Raw genomic sequence first — 20,964 nt, 5'->3', positions numbered from 1 at the left:
TGCATTCGGCCATTCTTAAAGAGCTAGTTGTGTGTGAGAACTTTAATTCTCATTAGAAAAATTGGTGCTGCAATACAAGAACGCGGCTCAAGGACCAAGAATTTCTTACAGGATGAAGTGGAGGCACTGGTTACTGTAATTGAGGCCAGATGGCCCGAGCTGGACACCAGTAGAGGTCACATAAAAGTTTCACCAAAAGAAATGAAGAAAGGCTGGAACCAACTTGCAGAAGATAACTGTGCAATGGTGACCACCCCAAGGTCTGGAGGCCATTGCTAAAAGAAGTGGCAGGACCTTGGTCAAGTAGTTAGTGTAAGTAATATTTTCATTTGTTCAATGGAATTGCAATTGTAAATGTGACCAGCTGTATATGTCCCACCCAGCAGAAAGACACTCTCTCTAAAAAGTTATGTTTTCATCTTTGCAGAGGAAGGTGGCACACAACAAAAGGGAAAGAACTTGAACTGGAGGAGGCCCGGCAAATCTGCAGGCCCTTGGAAGACAAGGTCGCTGCTTTGATGGGTCCTGCCTGGAGAAAAGCAACACCACTGCACAAGCTGGGCCCACATTCGAGGGAGAGGGTAAGTCCTGCAAATTCCACAGTCTGGCTTTGCTAAATGTTAAGCACTGTGTGGGCTAGCCCTGCTTCGGTTCGTGGGGATGTCTCCATCAGCTATGCTTCGGTTGATGCAATGTGCTATCATGGTCCTTCAAATGAGCCTGCTGCCTGTGTTGTGTGGGCCTACTCATGCCACCCACCCTGCCCCCTCCTCTGCTGCGAACCATTTGTCTGTGTTCTGTTGTACTTTGCAGAACTTGAGGCCAATCCTGACGATGCAGAAGAAGATTCAGACGCAGACGAGCCTGAAGAGGAGAACATCTTCCAATCCCACCTTCCAGACCAAGAGCATGGGGGTGATGGATGAAGCCCCCACTGTTATACTCACTTTGGAGGAGGTGCAGGTGCCGCCCATTGAGGTGCCAGCTCTTTTCCTGAGTGGTACGAGTGTTGCTGGGACATTCCATGGTTTGCCACAGTTCGAGGCTGGGGATTCCAGTGGGATGCAGCAAGGCACACCCAGGGCCCCACCATCCAAGGCTGCGGGTCCCAGTGGGATACAGGGAGCCACACCCATGGTGAGTAGGGGAAGGAGAGCTCGATAGTGCTCTCCTGAGGTGCAGGATCTAACAGATGTAGTTCAGATGATGGTAATGAGTACGGAGAGCATTGACCTTACACGATCATTCCTGGACACCATCAGTCGGGTAGGTGATGAGGTATCAAGACTGTCGGGAGAATTAACAACACTCTCGTGAGAAATGGGAACACTGTCTGGGAACATGAGGGAGGGAATGTTGCAGGTAGTTGACACACTGTCAGGGCACATGAGGGAGGGAATGTCAGAGTTAGCTGCTGCAATAAGGGAACACACCCAGACCCCGCACCCATTGACAGAATCAACTGCCACTCCCACTCCAATCCCCAGACTAGCCTCTGAAGAGGCCCAAGCCGGGCCCTCCACATTGCCGCATGCCTCCCCCCCCCTCCATCAAGAAGTGCGCATTACTGGAGATGTTCAAAAGAATAAGCTTGGTACCAACCCGAGAAACGCTGCGCCCCCGCCTGCGAGCAGGGGTGGAGTCACCAAGACTAAGCGCAGCGGGCGGTGTTAGAATAAGGTGGAAGAGAGATGGGTGCAGCCTTTCTTTGCTGCTGTTGTTGTTGTTTTTGTTGTTACTATTATTGGTGCTGTTGTAACTGTTCTCAAATTAAAAATTTTTTGTAAGTTATGTAAATTTACAAGTTTAAAAGTTTGTAAGTGATCTTAAAGTTTGTAAGTGATCTTAAAGTTTGTAAGTGATCTTAACTGAAAACTTTAAAGTTTGATACAAGAATATTTTTTATTAAAGTTAAGTACAAACAAATGTTTGTTAAACTTTTGAACAAAATATATTTTAAATTATAACTGAATCATTTCCATTATTTGTTCCATTATTAACACAACTTTTTGAAGTAAAGAAGAATCATTTCCATTATTTGTTTCATTAACACAACACAACATTATGGAACAAGTCCAAACAGTAAACATGGTCCATTTGGAATAGTTGCCACTGAGGCTTCAGGCAACAAATCGTTCAATGGTGAGCTGCTAGAACAAGGCTCGAGCAATCGTTAAAAGGGCATGACGGCCCGCCCTCCTCTGCCGTCGTGCTCCGGGTTCAGGTAATTGCATGGCTTCCTCGTCCTCCTCCTCGTCATCTGCATCTTCCTCCTCATCATCAGCCACTCTCACCTCAGGTAGGTCTTCTACTACCAGCTGCTGCTGCCTCATGATGGCTCAGTTATGCAGCATGCAGCACACGACAGCGTACTGACCAACAATCTCAGCTTCCGTCCGGGTTACCCGTAGGGGCGTAATGAGCCAGGTGGCGAGGCCATACGTTTTGTCTCCCAGTAGCCAGCTCTGTCCTTCCGGCTGCTGCTGAAACTTGGCAGATATAATGCTGTCATGTAGGATGAACGCATCATCGGTGCTCCCAGGGTATCTCGCAGCAACTGACATGATGCGATGCATGTCGTCACGCCTTTTCTGTTCCTGTACATCTCAGAATCTTCCAAAGGTGCTCGCAAGGCGATGTGGGTACAATCAATGCAGCCCTGTACCTTTGGGAAGCCAGCAGTCCTGGAGAAGCCCACAGCCCTTTCAGTCATTGCCTGAGTGGTCATGGGGAACTTTATGTCATCATTCCTCCAGGCATATAGTGCAGCAGTCACCTGCCGAATGCAGTTATGCATGTTGAGAAATGTCACACACATCCCCAGTTGTGGCCTGGAATGATCCAGATGCATAGACTGAAAGTGCAGCTGTAACTTCACTTCAACTGACAAAGCAATCTGCCTGACGCTTCTAGGTTGCAGGTCTGATTTTACTAACTCACAGATCTCGGTTACAACTTCTTTGCAGAAATGCAGCCTTCTGGCACAGTCTGCATCACTCAGGTGCAGGCATGAATGCCTGTCTCGCTATACCCGAGGTGGGTAAGGCCTCCTGCCCATCATCCTATGTGCTCTGAGGTACCTCATACGATGACATTGAATCAATTGTCTCCTCCGCAGCACCATCGTGCAGAAGACTTGTACGAGGTATGGCATTGTCAGTATTGCCCCCATGATTAAATGATACCTTAGCAAGAAGCTCAAAACGGCAGGCTGGACAAGTATCTTTGTTGTCTCTCTCCCCAAGGTGGACGCCCTAGTATGGATCACACCCATGTCAGGGCATGCGCAATGGGCTTGCTTAGATCGGGAACACCACCCCCCCTCCCCCACCGCCCCCCGGGCTTCATTTGATGCATATTGGCATAGTGTAAGGGTTCTCATCCCTTCAGTTTGGCTTTCACACCCGCCTCCCCCCCGCCCAACCCCCCCCGGGCTTCATTTGGTGCATAGTGTAAGGTTTCTCATCCCTCAGTTCGGCTTCCAACCTCCACCCCCCCACACTCCCCTGCCAGGCTTCATTTGATGCATAGTGTAAGGGTTCTCATCTCTTCAGTTCGGCTTCCACACCTGCTCTGGGCTTCTTTTCAAGCCGAGTCCTGAGCCCCTGTGTCTGGACGAGCGACCAATTCTGCCGGCCGACGCTCCGACCCTCGAGTCCAGCTTGGAGATGTTCGCTGCTGGCGTGGCACTTTAAAAAAAATCCAAACTTGAAGAATTGCATGAAACTTCCATTTTCTGCGTTTTCAGTTGGAAAAATTTAAGCCTGATGATGAATATTTACGTGTTCTTGACTCCTTCCAAACCTTTGCCTAAAAACAATGGCGTCTTTCTGTGTCAATTTTTTGACGTGCGCTGATTTTTCTTAAGTGCCCAGAAGTTTTTTGGGAGTGGTCACATATGCCGTCCTAGGAGAAATGTAAGTTGGCCAAACTGTATAAATGTAAAAAACTGGTGTAGACATCAGGTTATGACGCCCTATGACGCAAAAAAAATGTAACCTAAAAAAATTGTAATTAACTGGTTACAATCTTTGGGGAAACTTGGATTTTTAAATTTAGGCCAAAAAAAGCGGCGCGCGCCAAAAAATCGACGCAAAACACTGTGGAAAATTGAGCCCAATGAGCAGTGGTTAGTACAGCAAGAATCATCTAGTTGCCAGGATCCAAGCAGAACCTGAAAAGGTCATCACCCTGAAACATTAACCCAATGTTTCTCTCAAGAGATGCTTCCTGATCTGCGAGGTTTTTCCACTATTTTCTGTTTTTCTTTCAGATTTCCAACATCTGCAATACTTTCCTTTATGCTCCCTGCAGATTCCCAGCCCAACATGGCCTCCCTTTATCTCCATTGGATCAGAGTCGAGTCAATCAAACACAAAACATTCAGATTGCTCAATTGAGTAGCTACATTACATGAAAATGCTTGGAAGAGACTCAAATCTTTTGGCAAATGAAGTCATGAGAAAGCATCACTCACTTGTGAAGATCATATGATCACTGCTGGTCAGTGAGATTGGTGAAAAGTCATATGCTCCAAAGTTATGTATTTGATAAATTAATTAACAATTTAGAAAAAGGAGGGGGGAGGTACAGCATAGAGTGGACACCGGAGGACCGGAGTGCATCATCATCGCAAGTATTTTAATTTAATTTAAGTATCTTTTCAATTTTTTCTTAAGTTACAGTTTTTATTGGCAGGGAGCATATGCTTAATGTCCATTAGGCAACTGCCTGAGATAAAGAAGGATTCATAGAGCATAGAGCGACCAGAGGGACTGGAATGCATCATAAGAACATAAGAACATCAGAACATGAGAAATAGGAACAGGAGTAGGCCATACGGCCCGTCGAGCCTGCTCCACCATTCAATAAGATCATGACTGATCAGATCATGGACTCAGCTCCACTTCCCTGCCTGCTCCCCATAACCCCTGATCCCCTTATTGTTTGAGAAACTATCTATTTCTGTCTTAAATTTATTCAATGTCCCAGCTTCCACAGCTCTCTGAGGCAGCGAATTCATCACCCCGGGTATAACATTTCATTAAATTTGTTAAGTTTCCTTTAAACATTTTTGTTAATTTACAGTCTTTATTGGTTGTGCTCCTTTGAAAAGGAGGCACATGCTTGACTTTAAATAGGCCATTGCCAGCAATAAGAAGACTCAGCTTGGAGCGAGGCTAAATTTCCACTCCAACACCCACTAACGTTCCATGGAGTGCTCCACCAACAGGCTGATTTTTCAACTCATTTCCCTACATTAACACTTCAGTAGAACTTTGCAGGAGTTAACTGGCAACCAGATAAAAAATATGGAACAAATATAATAAGTTCCTTATTTCTAAGCAAGAAATTAACCAAGAACATCCCTGTTGGCAAGCACCAGACTGCAGCTGCAATAAATAAAAGCCTGGCACATTCTCACTCTATTGCAGCCCAGGTCCCAGCCTTCAGACCTTGCACCCCCATTGTTTTCATTGAAAATACCTGCTACCCCTCCCCTTATCAAGCTGATAATACTTAGCTTCTTACTACTAAAACTAAACCTTTAAGTAAGAAGAAAATAATTTCACTGGGAAACAAGGGGCCTTATATGACATATTCTATCATTGAAATTGTCAATGCTGAATATGAAGTCCTATCCAGCTAAATTGTTTTGCATGGTTGTTATTCCTCTTCCAAACCTCCAGAAGCTGCCAAATCGTTGTTGTGGCCTCTGAGGAAATGGCATGGATTCCTACTGAACAGCCTTGCTTTTGTCAAAAGCTTCAACTGCTTGCAGTAACTTAAGATGTGCAGCCTTATGATAACTCACCCATCCCCATTCTTCATTTATGAGCTTACACTTATCTGGAGTCGACTTACCCTTGGAACATCACAGCTGATACCGATCCTGTTTTGACCCAATATCCATTTCCACTCATTTTCCAATAGAGTTACTGGATGGCAATCAGGAGTGCAAACTCTGGCTGATTTTTTCTCTCTCTCCCTATCCCAGGGACTCTACTCCCATCCTGGATTAGATCAGACAATTTAACACAGATTGGGGATTGAACCTGGAATACTTTTAGTCTGTATGGTTCAACCATGGTGTACTTAGCCATTCAGCTAGTGTAGTGTCAGCTCTGCCTCTGAGTTAGAAGGTTGTGGGTTCAAGCACCACTTAAGCATGTGATCTATGCTTGAGCACATAATCTAGGCTGACACTGTCAGATGTGCTGTCAATTGGATATCTCGGGTGGAAATCAAAGATCCCATGCTGCTTTACGAGAAAGAGCAGGGGAGTTCTCCTGGTGTTCTGGCCAAAATTTATTCTTCAACCAACATCACTAAAACAGATTATATGGTCATTATCTCATTGCTGTTTGTGGGACTCTGCAGTGTGAAAATTGTCTGCTGTGTTTGCTACATTACAACAGTGACTATGCTTCATTGGTTATGAAGCACATTGTGATATCCTGAGGTTATGAAAGGCACTATATAAATGTAAAATCTTTCTTTCTTATTAGGGTAACACTAGGTGTCTTTCTGAACAGAAAAATCATCTCGTTTCATATATCATAAACTTCCCACAATCAACGTACAGCTATCCAGAGAGAAAAATTTGCTGATGTCTTTGGGAAATTCTTGAAGGAAGAAGCCATTGGGACTATGGCCATTAATAATGGCAGGTTTCCTTCTGATACTAACATAAAAGCAACTGCTGGTGTAAAAATAAATTGCCTGCTGAAACTTTCAATTTCCTTGTGGTGGATAATGTTAAAATTGTAGGACAAAAGAGAAATGCAGAATTGTGTATAAAATGTGAGTCAGATTTAAAAAAATAATCCTTAGGATGTTAGCGTCAGAGGCAGGGCTGGCATTTATTGCCCATACCTGTGAATTCTCTGTTGTGTGCCACCTTCTTGAATCGTTTGATACAATTTAATGGCCTGCTAAGCCACTTCATATGCAGTTAACAGTCATCCACTTTGATGTGGGTCTGGAGTCACAGGCTTCCTTCCGTAAAGGATGTTAATAAACCAGTAGATTCTTACGACAATCTGTCAGCTTCATGGTCACTTTTTAATTCAGATTTTCTTTTAAACTGAATTCAAATTTTCAAACTGTTGTGGTGAAATTTGAACTCGCATTCATATCTGGATTATTAGTCCCCAAGCCTCTGGATTGCTAGTCCAGTAACATAACCACTATGCTACCATACCCCGAATACCCATGTGAGGATTATTGCATGTTGATTTAATCACTGCAAATCTCGTTGATGTGATTTTTAAATGCAACTTCAACCTCTATTTTGAAGTCACCTACAAGGATGATTCCAGTTCTATTGCTACTTAACTTTGTGTTCAAATTGCTGATTTTTGTTTGAAGTGAAGGTGGTACTCTAACATAGTTCCTGTTTTTTTCCAACACTTTTCTCAGGTTAACAGCTGGATGACAGTATCCATAAGCAGAGTTACAGAGTCAGGATTGCTGCATTGGTGCCAGTCACTACCTTCAGCAGGCCTATTCTTTTATGGAAGTTGAGTCCCACTGCCCAACACCACTTTGTGTGGCAGTGGGACCCAGGGGTATAATATTGAACCCAGACCCATGGAATTCAAACAGAACAAACCAGCGAAGAAAACACCTTCGCATAAATTGAATATACTTACCTTCGCTTTTTGGGCCAGACTACTCGGATTTGTGGGCTGCAACTTGACATCTTCGGGGCCCACCATGGAAAACTTGGGTAACCCCTGCCCCGGGCTTCCCTCCTCCCTTGATGGGGATTCCCCAGCTGGTGTCCTCCAATGGACTTACCTTGTACAGGGGACATAGAAACATAGAAAATAGGAGCAGTCGGAGTCCATTTAGCCCTTCGAGTCTGCACCACCATTCAATATGATCATGGCTGATCCTCTATCTCAACACCATATTCCCGCTTTTTCCCCATACCCCTTGATGTCTTTTGTGTCTAGAAATCTATCTCCCTCTTAAATATATTCAGACTTGGTCTCCACAGCCTTCTGTGGTAGAGAATTCCACAGGTTCACCACCCTCTGAGTGAAAACATTTCTCCTCATCTCGGTCCTTTTCTGTGTATCCCTCACGGCAGCTTCCTGCCACCCAAATTCCCATTTCTGCCCACCAGTCCGATCTTGTTTATGGAAATGAGGCCAGGGAGCTAAAATCTCCCCAGGCCTGAGCATGCGAGCTTGTCGCTAGCCCTGGAGCCAATCCTACCTAGAGTTAAAATCAAGGCCCTCTCGTCAAGTACCATTTAATAAGGAGGTGGGTGAGGCAATATATACAGCTACTACTATAATTGCGTTAACACACCCTGCTCCATATTCCAGCTTAGAGCATGCGACTGGAGACATTATGGTCATGCTGCATTACGACTTACTGGACAAAATATCAGATTGCTGGATTCCAACTTATGATTGAAGGATATAGCCCTGGATATCCAACTTGGTCATATTACAAACATCTCTTTAAATTATTGCCTGCATCATCATGAGGGATAAAACACATGCAAGATGCCTGGGGTTATGATGGTTTTACTGTCCACTACTTATAGCAGGTGAGTAGCATAAACAGCAGTGCCCCAGCTTTAAGTGGTGTGGTCTGTCGCTCTGTACCATCACCTCGCAGGTACTTCCTTTCCATTTAGATAGCACAATTCTCTCCAATTTTTCTTACTTTCTCAGATCCCTCAAACTAGGGATCAAACTCGTGACTCCTCTCTGCACTGCCTTCACTTGAAGGTCCTCCTTGTTTCTCAGTAACCAGATCTGGGCACAGTACTCGAGTTGTAGTTTGACCAGACCACTTTAACCAAGTTGATCATCAATTTCTCGAAATTCTATTGCTTTGACTATGTATTCTATTGTTCTTGGCTGTGTAATTTCCAGCATTTTGCCTTTCAAGCCAAAAATAATTTCTCCTGGAAGAGTTACAGAATTTTATATAGGAAAATAAAAGTAGTTCTAGGGACTTCAACAAACATTGGCTTTGTTGATTGCTGCTTTGCATTGACTGGACATGTTGAGCATTCAATTTTCTCAGACACCGAAGCCTCTTTCAACTTCATTCATGTATTTATGTTGCCCATTTTTCCTTTTGATATGCAATAACTTAAACCTGTCTGCATTAAATGTCATCTGCCATTGTTCTGCTTGCTCCCATGTTTTGTTTAGCTCGTTCTGTAGCTTCTGGGCTACCCCCCTCAATTCCACTGCCCCCTCCTCGTTTGATATCATCTGCAAATTTAACAAGTTTCAGAATTCAAGTTATTGATGTAAATTAGAAACAGTTGTAGTCCCAAGACGGAGCTCTGGGCACCCCACTCAATACTTTCCCCAGCCTGACATTACCATTCTAACCAGTAACCATTGTTTTCTACCTTTCAAGCCTCTTTCTTTTCCAAACCCAGATTTTCTCTGAATCCGCACAGATTTGATCTTATTTAATAACCTTTAATGTGGAACTTTATCAAATGCCTTTTGGATTTCTAAGTGTCTAATATGGACAGTTTACCAGTTAACTTGGGTTGTCACTTCCTCAAAGAAATCAAAGAGATTGGTCAGGCAGAATCTTCCTTGTCTCAATAATGTTGACTATTGTTTACTAGGTTGTCAAGCAAGTCTGATGACATCATAAAACACAAGTAAAGCTCAAGTAATTTATAAATAGCAGAACAGCAGATTGAATTTCCAACCTTAAATTCTGTTCACTCTTTATTAATGCATACAACTCAATTTTATTTCTTTGTGATGTGCCTTGAGATGTGTTATAGCTATGCTTCTTTGCAGCACTAGTAGTGCATTTATCATCTAATTTTAACTGTTACAATTTGTTTTTGACATCAGCACATCGAAATAACAGGGAACTATGGTGCTCTTTATACTCTTGCAAAAATGTTAACAATTGTGGCTAGCTCCCTGTGGACACCTGAAAACCTTGATTTGAAACTTGCATGAAGAGGCATGAGATTTGCATGTAAAAGTTGCTGGAATTTTGAAAATCTTTTTGTCACATATCTTGGAAAATCAATAATTTTTAGAAATTATAACATATCAAGTGTACATTTGCTGTCAATAACACGCCGTCTAGGCCTATATGCAAATCATTTATGTACGCCCAACTCAGAAGTGGCCTTAGAACGGAAGCCTGAGGGACATTCACTTCCAACCACACTGAAAAACTGTCCTTAACACCTATGGGAGCTGACTTTGGTGGACATACCGCCCACTACCGCCCGCAGAATGCCCTCATACCGCCGAGAATAACAAGTTTGGTGGAAAACAGCTGCATACCACCGACATACTGCTGCGGCGCAACATTGGTGAATGACATACCGCTGAGTGGTATGCGCACCATCCGCCGACACTGAAGGCCCGACATACCACCGAAAACTGGAACATTGGTGACTCACCACCGACGTACCACCCTGAAGCGTACCGTTCTGGAAAACGGGCTGTTATGCGCAGCGAGACAGGGCAAAGTAATATGGAGTTAGAAACAGATGGTAGAAAGGTAACAAGCAATAGTGGAAGGCCGAGTAAACAAAGGCAAGAAACAAAAAGGGCCACACTACATCATAATTCTAAAAGGACAAAGGGTGTTAAAAAGAACAAGCCTGAAGGCTTTGTGTCTTAATTCAAGGAGTATCCGTAATAAGGTGGATGAATTAACTGTGCAAATAGATGTTAACAGATATGATGTGATTGGGATTACAGAGACGTGGTTCCAGGATGATCAGGGCTGGGAACTCAACATCCAAGAGTATACAACATTCAGGAAGGATAGAATAAAAGGAAAAGGAGGTGGGGTAGCATTGCTGGTTAAAGAGGAGATTAATGCAATAGTTAGGAAGGACATTAGCTTGGATAATGTGGAATCTATATGGGTAGAGCTGCAGAACACCAAAGGGCAAAAAACGTTAGTGGGAGTTGTGTACACACCTCTAAACAGTAGTAGTGATGTTGGGGAGGGCATCAAACAAGAAATTAGGGGTGCATGCAATAAAGGTGCAGCAGTTACATTTAAGACAAAAAGATTAGTGGGAAAGCGGGTTGTGTAGAGGACACAGAGAGGCTGCAAAGAGATTTGGATAGGTTAAGCGAATGGGCTAAGGTTTGGCAGATGGAATACACTGTCGGAAAGTGTGAGGTCATCCACCTTGGGAAAAAAAACAGTAAAAGAGAATATTATTTGAATGGGGAGAAATTACAACATGCTGAGGTGCAGAGGGACCTGGGGGTCCTTGTGCATGAATCCCAAAAAGTTAGTTTGCAGGTGCAGCAGGTAATCAGGAAGGCGAATGGAATGTTGGCCTTCATTGCGAGAGGGATGGAGTACAAAAGCAGGGAGGTCCTGCTGCGTGCAGTTTTGGTCACCTTACTTAAGGAAGGATATACTGGCTTTGGAGGGGGTACAGAGACGATTCACTCGGCTGATTCTGGAGATGAGGGGGTTACCTTAAGATGATAGATTGAGTGGACTGGGTCTTTACTCGTTGGAGTTCAGAAGGATGAGGGGTGATCTTATAGAAACATTTAAAATAATGAAAGGGATAGACAAGATAGAGGCAGAGAGGTAGTTTCCACTGGTAGGGGAGACTAGAACTAGGGGGCACAGCCTCAAAATACGGGGGTGACAATTTAAAACCGAGTTGAGAAGGAATTTCTTCTCCCAGAGGGTTGTGAATCTGTGGAATTCTCTGCCCAAGGAAGCAGTTGTGGCTAGCTCATTGAATGTATTCAAGTCACAGATACATAGATTTTTAACCAATAAGGGAATTAAGGGTTACGGGGAGCGGGCGGGTAAGTGGAGCTGAGTCCACGGCCAGATCAGCCATGATCTTGTTGAATGGCGAAGCAGGCTCGAGGGGCTAGATGGCCTACTCTTGTTCCTAATTCTTATGTTCTTATGTTCTTATTATCATGGGTGACTTTAATATGCATATAGATTGGGCTAACCAAACTGGAAGCAATACGGTGGAGGAGGATTTCCTGGAGTGCATAAGGGATGGTTTTCTAGACCAATATGTCGAGGAACCAACTAGGGGGGAGGCCATCTTAGACTGGGTGTTGTGTAATGAGAGAGGATTAATTAGCAATCTCAATGTGCGAGGCCCCTTGGGGAAGAGTGACCATAATATGGTGGAATTCTACATTAGGGTGGAGAATGAAACAGTTAATTCAGAGACCATGGTCCAGAACTTGAAGAACAGTAACTTTGAAGGTACGAGGCGTGAATTGGCTAGGATAGATTGGCGAATGATACTTAAGGGGTTGACAGTGGATGGTCAATGGCAGACATTTAGAGACTGCATGGATGAACTACAACAATTGTACATTCCTGTCTGGAGTAAAAATATAAAAAGGGCAGGTGGCTCAACCGTGGCTATCAAGGGAAATCAGGGATAGTATTAAATCCAAGGAAGTGGCATACAAATTGGCCAGAAATATTAGCGAACCCGGGGACTGGGAGAAATTTAGAACTCAGCAGATGAGGACAAAGGGTTTGATTAGAGCAGGGAAAATAGAGTACGAGAGGAAGCTTGCAGGGAACATTAAGACGGACTGCAAAATCTTCTACAGATATGTAAAGAGAAAATGGTTAGTAAAGACAAACGTAGGTCCCCTGCAGTCAGGATCAGGGGAAGTCATAATGGGGGACAAAGAAATGGCAGACCAATTGAACAAGTACTTTGGTTCAGTATTCACTAAGGAGGACACAAACAACTTTCCGGATATAAAAGGGGTCAGAGGGTCTAGTAAGAAGGAGGAACTGAGGGAAATCCTTATTAGTCGGGAAATTGTGTTGGGGAAATTGATGGGATTGAAGGCCGATAAATTCCCAGGGCCTGATGGACTGCATCCCAGAGTACTTAAGGAGGTGGCCTTGGAAATAGCGGATGCATTGACAGTCATTTTCCAACATTCCATAGACTCTGGATCAGTTCCTATGGAGTGGAGGGTAGCCAATGTAACCCCACTTTTTAAGAAAGGAGGGAGAGAGAAAACAGAGAATTATAGACTGGTCAGCCTGACATCGGTAGTGGGTAAAATGATGAAATCAATTATTAAGGATGTCATAGCAGCGCATTTGGAAAGAGGTGACATGATAGGTCCAAGTCAGCATGGATTTGTGAAAGGGAAATCATGCTTGACAAATCTTCTGGAATTTTTTGAGGATGTTTCCAGTCGAGTGGACAAGGGAGAACCAGTTGATGTGGTGCATTTGGACTTTCAGAAGGCTTTCGACAAGGTCCCACACAAGAGATTAATGTGCAAAAGTTAAAGCACATGGGATTGGGATTAAGAACTGGTTGGCAGACAGGAAGCAAAGAGTAGGAGTAAATGGGTACTTTTCAGAATGGCATGCAGTGACTAGTGGGGTACCGCAAGGTTCTGTGCTGGGGCCCCAGCTGTTTACATTGTACATTAATGATTTAGACGAGGGGATTAAATGTAGTATCTCCAAATTTGCGGATGACACTAAGTTGGGTGGCAGTGTGAGCTGCGAGGAGGATGCTATGAGGCTGCAGAGTGACTTGGATAGGTTAGGTGAGTGGGCAAATGCATGGCAGATGAAGTATAATGTGGATAAATGTGAGATTATCCACTTTGGTGGTAAAAACAGAGAGACAGACTATTATCTGAATGGTGACAGATTAGGAAAAGGGGAGGTGCAACAAGACCTGGGTGTCATGGTACATCAATCATTGAAGGTTGGCATGCAGGTACAGCAGGTGGTTAAGAAAGCAAATGGCATGTTGGCCTTCATAGCGAGGGGATTTGAGTACAGGGGCAGGGAGGTGTTGCTACAGTTGTACAGGGCCTTGGTGAGGCCACACCTGGAGTATTGTGTGCAGTTTTTGTCTCCTCACTTGAGGAAGGACATTCTTGCTATTGAGGGAGTGCAGCGAAGGTTCACCAGACTGATTCCCGGGATGGCAGGACTGACATATCAAGAAAGACTGGATCAACTGGGCTTGTATTCACTGGAGTTCAGAAGAATGAGAGGGGATCTCATAGAAACGTTTAAAATTCTGACGGGTTTAGACAGGTTAGATGCAGGAAGAATGTTCCCAATGTTGGGGAAGTCCAGAACCAGGGGTCACAGTCTAAGGATAAGGGGTATGCCATTTAGGACCGAGATGAGGAAAAACTTCTTCACCCAGAGAGTGGTGAACCTGTGGAATTCTCTACCACAGAAAGTTGTTGAGGCCAATTCACTAAATATATTCAAAAAGGAGTTAGATGTGGTCCTTACTACTAGGGGGATCAAGGGGTATGGCGAGAAAGCAGGAATGGGGTACTGAAGTTGCACGTTCAGCCATGAACTCATTGAATGGCGGTGCAGGCTCAAAGGGCCGAATGGCCTACTCCTGCACCTATTTTCTATGTTTCTATGAAAGTGGGTGGAGTACATATTGCGTTCATTTCGACATCGGAGGAGCATTGGAGCACATCACTGGAGCAGGGAAAAAGTGAATTTTAAATCAAAGAAGGCTTTTTGGAGGCAAAGAAGGAGTTGTGTAGATGATTTTGTTTATTTAAAAATCGGCAGACATCGTGAAAAATCGAGAACACGAGAGAGAAGCAGCAGCATTTGGAGAAGAGTTTAAAAGAAAGAAGGCCTTTTGGAGTCCATTCGTTGATCTGTGTATATTGGAGGAAATCTCTGTCCATTACAATGGGGCCTGCATTATCTCAGCCTGTATTGCTGACAACTTTTCTGATGCAGGAAACAGATGGCAGAATGTTAATTGAACAAAATTATCAGGGTGATGTAGTAGGTCGGAGAATGAGGAGGGGCAGGAGGAGGAGCAGGCCTTACCCGCCAAGGAATTTCAGTGCAAAGCGCTCATACGTGGACCTGACCGAGCGACAGTGTGTTCGAAGACTGTGCTTTAAAAAAAGAGGTCCTATATGAGATTTGCTAGCTCATTAAGGCAGACCTGCAGCCCAGTACCACCAACATTATTGCACTCCTGTGGAGGAGAAGGTCACTGCGGCACTTTCCTTTTATGCGTCTGGCTCTTTTCAGTCATCAGCTGCGGACATATACTGCATATCCCAGCATGCTGCGCATACCAGCATTCGTCAGGTAACCGATGCACTGCATGCACGCTGAATGGATTTTATGAAGTTTCCAATGACCGCGGAGGCACAGAGAGAGGATGTTGGGCTTTGTACGCATCGCCTGCTTCCCAAAGATTCAGGGTGCTATAGACTGTACCCATATTGCAATGAAAGCACCGTTACAGGACACGGAAGCATACCGAAACCGTAAGGGATTCCACTCCCTCAACGTGCACCTGGACTGCGACCACTTACAGCGCATCATGGCAGTAAATGCCAACTTTTCAGGGAGCATTCATGATGCTCATATCTTGCGTGAGAGCACTGAGTCTGACCTGTTGCAGTCTCAGCCACAAGGAAAATGCTGGTTGCTGGGGGAAAAGGGTATGGCCTTGACCCCCATCTGGAACCCTCGGACACAAGCTGAGCAACGCGACAACAAGAGTCATATAGCCACATGTAAAATTATCGAAACGACAATTGGAGTGTTGAAGCAACGTTTTCGATGCCTGGACCACTCAGGAGGCAGGCTACAATACCACCTTGAGCAGGCTGCTCAGTTCACAGTGGTGTGCTGCATGTTGCATAATGCAGCAATCATGCGGGGACAGGAATTGGCAGAGAGGACTGTGGGACCACCTGAGGAAAGAGTGCAGTGGACGGAGGAGGAAGAAGAGGACAATGAGAGGTGGTGGGAGGATGAGGAGGAGCATGGCGATGAAGCCATGGCACCCCTCCCACCACAGCGTAGGTCTCAAGGAGAGTACACCAGCGCAAGATTGTTACACTAACAGCTCATAAATGAACACTTTGCTTGAACGTGTAGAGCTGCGCTTCAACTTATTCTGGACCCCGTTGACTGTTAACCCTGCACCAAAAAGTTTGACACTGTACAAGAGTGCTTAAATTCAATAGGAATGTTTATGTAGAAATAGGAAAAATATGGAAGCATTTTAAAGCTTTGTAAAACGTTAATTTAAAAAACTGTTCCAACTTAAATCTTGAAAGCGTTAACTATTTTTTGAATAACTGTTACAACTTTAAAACGTTATTTTTTGAAACCGTGTTACAACTTTAAAATTTACTTTTTGAAAAACTGTTACAACTTTAAAATAACTTTCACAACTTTCAATAAACGTTTAACTTTTTATAACTTTCAATAATATTTTCCACATCAACTTTACAATTCAGTGTACATGAGAACATCACTGTCCGCTACCGCAGCCGCGACCCCGACCGCGTACTGCCCCACCCTTCTTCTCCTCGCCCCTCCCCTTGCCAATGCCCTGCTGACGGACCTCCCCGTGGTGGCACCAAGCCAGCATCCACTGGTGCGCCTTGACTGCTGTTGCAGTCATTTGGGGCGAGACATTGGAGGCACAAAGAATAGGAGCTCAGGAGAAGCTCCTGATGTGGAAGGCACGGCTTCAGGACTGGGAGCTGCCGGTAACTCCCCACCCTCAGTTGGTGTTGACCCAACTACCATGACACAGTGGGGTTCCGTGCCATATTCCGGTCCAATAGATTGCTCAATGCCAATCCATCACTCCATCACGGTGATGAGACGTGACATGTCCTCGGACGGTCGTTGGTTGAGCGCCACAATGTTTGCGGCTATGGTAGCCATGGCTGTGAGCAGCTCTCGACCTAAGTCCACGCTGTCCTGTGACAGACGCACCATGTCCCGGTACGCGCTTTCCTGTCTGGCAGCACTACTGGACCTTCGCTGCAACAACCTCCGTCGCTGCGATAAAGGCGCTGTAACGCTGGGGGTGCCTTGCTGGTGCACATGGCTTGTTCCCGCAGAATCCTCGGAGCAATTTGGGAATCCAAGGAAGACAGATTCGGTGCTGGACAATGTTTCAGCTCCGACAGTTGCCGTTGGTTTGTCCTGCTCTGACACCAGATCAATCTCCAGCTCCACTGGCTGGAGGAAGATGTGCTGTTCTTCGTCTTCATCATCTCTGTGAGGGATGAGGTCGCAAAGCTGGTGGGTGACGACAGAGGTGGAGGCAATGGATTGGTCTGCTGTGCATTGTCCAGAGGGGTGGTTTGAATCCTCCGACTCTGGAAGTACAAAACAGTACATTAGTGCTTGGCACTAGGGGAGGGGTCAGGGTTACATGTGGAGTACAATCATTTAGTGCAGTCTTACTTAAATGTCCACCACTGCTGCATTACTGCATGACATATCACAGACAGACAGACAATATATCCCCCAACATTGGAGTACATCACATGAGCCCAACATTACAGTTCAATCAAGTTAGATGGCAATATATGAGCCCAACATTACAATACATTACACGCCCGCAATACAGACTGGGGATTGTATTGAACTGACCATCCTGTGTGGTTGGTAGGTCAGCTCCAATGTGGGTAGTGGCGCAGTTGGTATCCCCGACGAGCGACACGGCACGGATTTCTATATCACTGAGGGATTCTTGCATTGGGGGTCCTCTTCCAGTGTGCCGCTGGTCAGCTGCTATTGCAGATTTCTTCTTCTGCATAGAGGAAAGTAAATCAAGGTGAGTGTCTTCAATCCATTCAACATCACACACACACACACACACAAACACACAGAGACACACACAGACAGAGACATTTACATGGTACATTCACATGTGGGCTCCATAAATAAAATCATTACTGACTCTTGCAACCCTCACCAGGTCGTTCCATCTCTTACGGCAGCGCTCTCCATTCCGTAACATTGTGCTTGTTGAGGAGACAGCCTCCCCGATCTCATCCCATATTTTATTGTACACCTTTGGGATCGGCCTTCCACAGCCATTCTTTGTTAAATCAGAGTACCTCTGCGTTATGTTTTCCAGCAGGGCAGGTAGCTCTGTGTCATCGAAGGTCGGAGCTCTCAACCTCCAATCCTTCTCAAAATTCCTGCACTTAAACTTTTTCTTCAAGGGTTCCATTGTGATATTAATTTGTGTTTTGATGATTTATAGTTTTATTATTAGCCTGCTGAATGTTTTTGATATTTCCACCAAGGCAGCAGCCTTCGAGTACCGAATTCCTTCTCACTGTCTCTCCTCACTGCCACTCTCTGCGCATGCCAACGTGACCTTGGACCCCGAAATCGCGGCGAACTACAACTCTGCAAAAAAAAAATTGTGCATGCGCAGTGTGTCGCTATATCATCGATCGAGAAAAGCCTTTCTCCAGCTCGACTCGACCACACGGTCCGCTGCACAACGTTGGCAGACCACTGAAAAGAAGATGACCAAAGTTGATCCCTTGGGTCTCGGTGGTCTGCTGATGGAGAAAAACAACAGACCACCGCGATACCACCGGGAACTCGGCGGACCATCGGTAAGCACCAAAGTTGCCATGCTGTTTTCCCCCTTCTACCCAATTTTTAATCCACTTTGCAATCCTCCCCTAATTCCATCCCCCTTAATCTTCTTTAGTTAACTCCCATGTAGTTCCTTGTTAAAGACTTTCCTGAAGTCCATATTCACTACATTTCCCCCATCTACCATGTCTGTTACATCCTCAAAGAGTTCAATGAGGTTTGTCAAGCACGATTGTCACAGAATCACAGAAATTTTCAGCACGGAAAGAGGCCATTTCAGCCCATTGTGTTCGCGCCGGCCGACCAAGAGCTGTCCAGCTCTCGGTCCGTAGCCCTGTAGGTTATGGCACTTTAAGTGCACATCCAAGTATCTTTCTGCCTCTACCACCCTTTCAGGCATTGAGTTCCAGACCCCCACTACCCTCTGGGTGAAAAAATGTCCCCTCATATCTCCTCTAAACCTCCCCAATTACTTTAAATCTATGCTCCCTGGTTGTTGACCCCTCTGCCAAGGGAAACAGGTCCTTCCTATCCACTCTATTCAGGCCCCTTATAATTTTATACACCTCAGTCAGGTCTCCCCTTAGCCTCCTCTGTTCCAAAGAAAACAGACCCAGTATCTCCAATCTTTCCTCATAGCCAAAATTCTCCAGTCCAGGCAACATTCTTGTAAATCTCCTCTGCACCCTTTCCAGTTCAATCACATCTTTCCTGTAATGTGGTGACCAGAACTGCACACAGTACTCCAGCTGCAGCCTAACCAGTGTTTTATACAATTCAAGTATAACCTCCTTGCTCTTGTATTCCATGCCTTGACTTATAAAGGCAAGTATTCCATATGACTTCTTAACCACCTTATCTACCTGGCTTGCTATCTTCAGGGATCTGTGGACCTGCACTCCAAGATCCCTTTGTTCCTCTACACTTTTCAGTGTCGTACAATTTAATGTGTACTCCCTTGCCTTGTTTGACCTCCTCAAAGTCATTACCTCACACATCCTTTTTGAAATCCCCCCACTTTTAATAATTATCTTTTAATTGATATATTTGTAAAATGCCTTACTATTATTGATGTTTTTTAAAAATGTTTCCTCATACTCATTCTTACCTTCCCTGATCCTGTTCGATCAGCTCCGTTGGGCGGGTCACATCGTCCGCATGCCCGACATGAGACTCCCTAAGCAAGCGCTCTACTCGGAACTCCTAGACGGCAAGTGAGCCCCAGGTGGGCAGAGGAAATCTTTAATACAGCCCTTTTTATCATTGAGGTCCAACTATATTGACTCTGTCACTATCCCTTTCTTATCAACATCAACCCTCTCTACAGTATGTATTCCCTCTCAAGATTGCCACTCTGACTCCTTTCTTTTCTTTTCTATCCCTCTGAAAAATATTAAAACCAGCTATATTTATTTTTCATTCTGGACCAGATTTCTGTTAATGTTATTAAATCTAGATATTCCTGAAAAATAATTGCTTCCAGTTTCCCCAGTTTATTTCCCAAACTTTAGACAAAGCAATACATGAATTTTAAGATTTTTTTTTGGCGAAGCTATCCGCTACTTTTACCCATTTATAACCACAACAATACAAAAACGAAATACTGTGGATGTTGGAAATCTGAAATAAAAACCGAAAATGCTGGAAATACTCAGCAGGTCAGGCAATGTCTGTGGAGAGAGAAACAGAGTCAACGTTTCAGGTCGATGACCTTTTATCAGAACTGGAAAAAGTGAGACATGTAACAGATTTTAAGCAAGTGCAGGGGCAGAGAACGAGGGAGGGGAGGAAAGAATAAAGGGGAAGGTCAGTGATAGGTTGGAAGGCAGAAGTGATTAAATGACAAATGGTATGATTGTACAAATGCAAAAGGAGATGGTAATGGGACAAGTAAAGGAACAAATGATGGGTCTAGAAGAGGTGTAAATGGGAACTAAAGAACAGGTGGTGGATGGAGAAAGCACAGGAGGGACAGCAGCTGGCTGACAGCCATGATATGCGAGGATTCTTCATCAAGGCCACCTGTGGTCCAAACACCCAAGGCCCCACCCCACTGCTGGCCAAGAACGGGGAAACACTCATCAAGGACACTGAGGCAGTCGAGGCCCGCTGGAAGGAGCACTTCAAAGATCTCCTCAATCAAGACTCTGCCTTTGACTCGAGTGTTCTCGACTCCATCCCGCAGCATGCTACCCGCCACCACCTTAGTAAAACCCCAGCCCTGCACGAGGTAGAAAACACCATAACACAGCTTAAGAACAAGAAGACTACGGGAGTGGATGGAATCCCTGCTGAGGCACTGAAGCATGGCGAGGAGGCACTGTTGGCGCGAATACATGACCTCATCTCTCTCATCTGGAGCGAGGAGAGTATGCCGGGGGATCTCAGAGATGCAGTGATCATGACCATCTTTAAAAAAGGGGACAAGTCCGACTGCGGCAACTACAGAGAAATCTCCCCGTTATCAGCCACTGGGAAAGTCGTCGCTAGAGTCCTCCTCAACTGTCTTCTCCCTGTGGCTGAGGAGCTCATCCCGGAGTCACAGTGCGGATTTTGTCCCCTAATGGGCTCAAC

The 20,964-nt window shown here is 44.9% G+C and overlaps 2 protein-coding genes across 5 annotated transcripts in view; both read right to left on the bottom strand.

Annotated features, from left to right (window-relative positions):
• fbxl17 (F-box and leucine-rich repeat protein 17) overlaps nt 1-20,964 on the bottom strand; it is a 1,396,933-nt gene that overhangs the window by 1,288,310 nt on the left and 87,659 nt on the right. The window lies entirely within an intron of this gene.
• LOC139266435 (uncharacterized) lies at nt 16,240-18,099 on the bottom strand. Its single transcript, XM_070884150.1, has 3 exons — nt 17,735-18,099; nt 17,425-17,584; nt 16,240-17,147 (listed from the first exon to the last, which is right to left on the bottom strand). The coding sequence occupies exons 1-3, from the start codon at nt 18,008-18,010 to the stop codon at nt 16,624-16,626; spliced, it is 960 nt and encodes a 319-aa protein (XP_070740251.1). The 5' UTR covers nt 18,011-18,099; the 3' UTR covers nt 16,240-16,623.

Source organism: Pristiophorus japonicus, chromosome 1, assembly GCF_044704955.1.
Source record: "Pristiophorus japonicus isolate sPriJap1 chromosome 1, sPriJap1.hap1, whole genome shotgun sequence".
NCBI lineage: Eukaryota > Metazoa > Chordata > Chondrichthyes > Pristiophoridae > Pristiophorus > Pristiophorus japonicus.
Note: the sequence above shows the minus strand (reverse complement) of the source record. Positions and strands in the feature narration are given on the sequence as shown.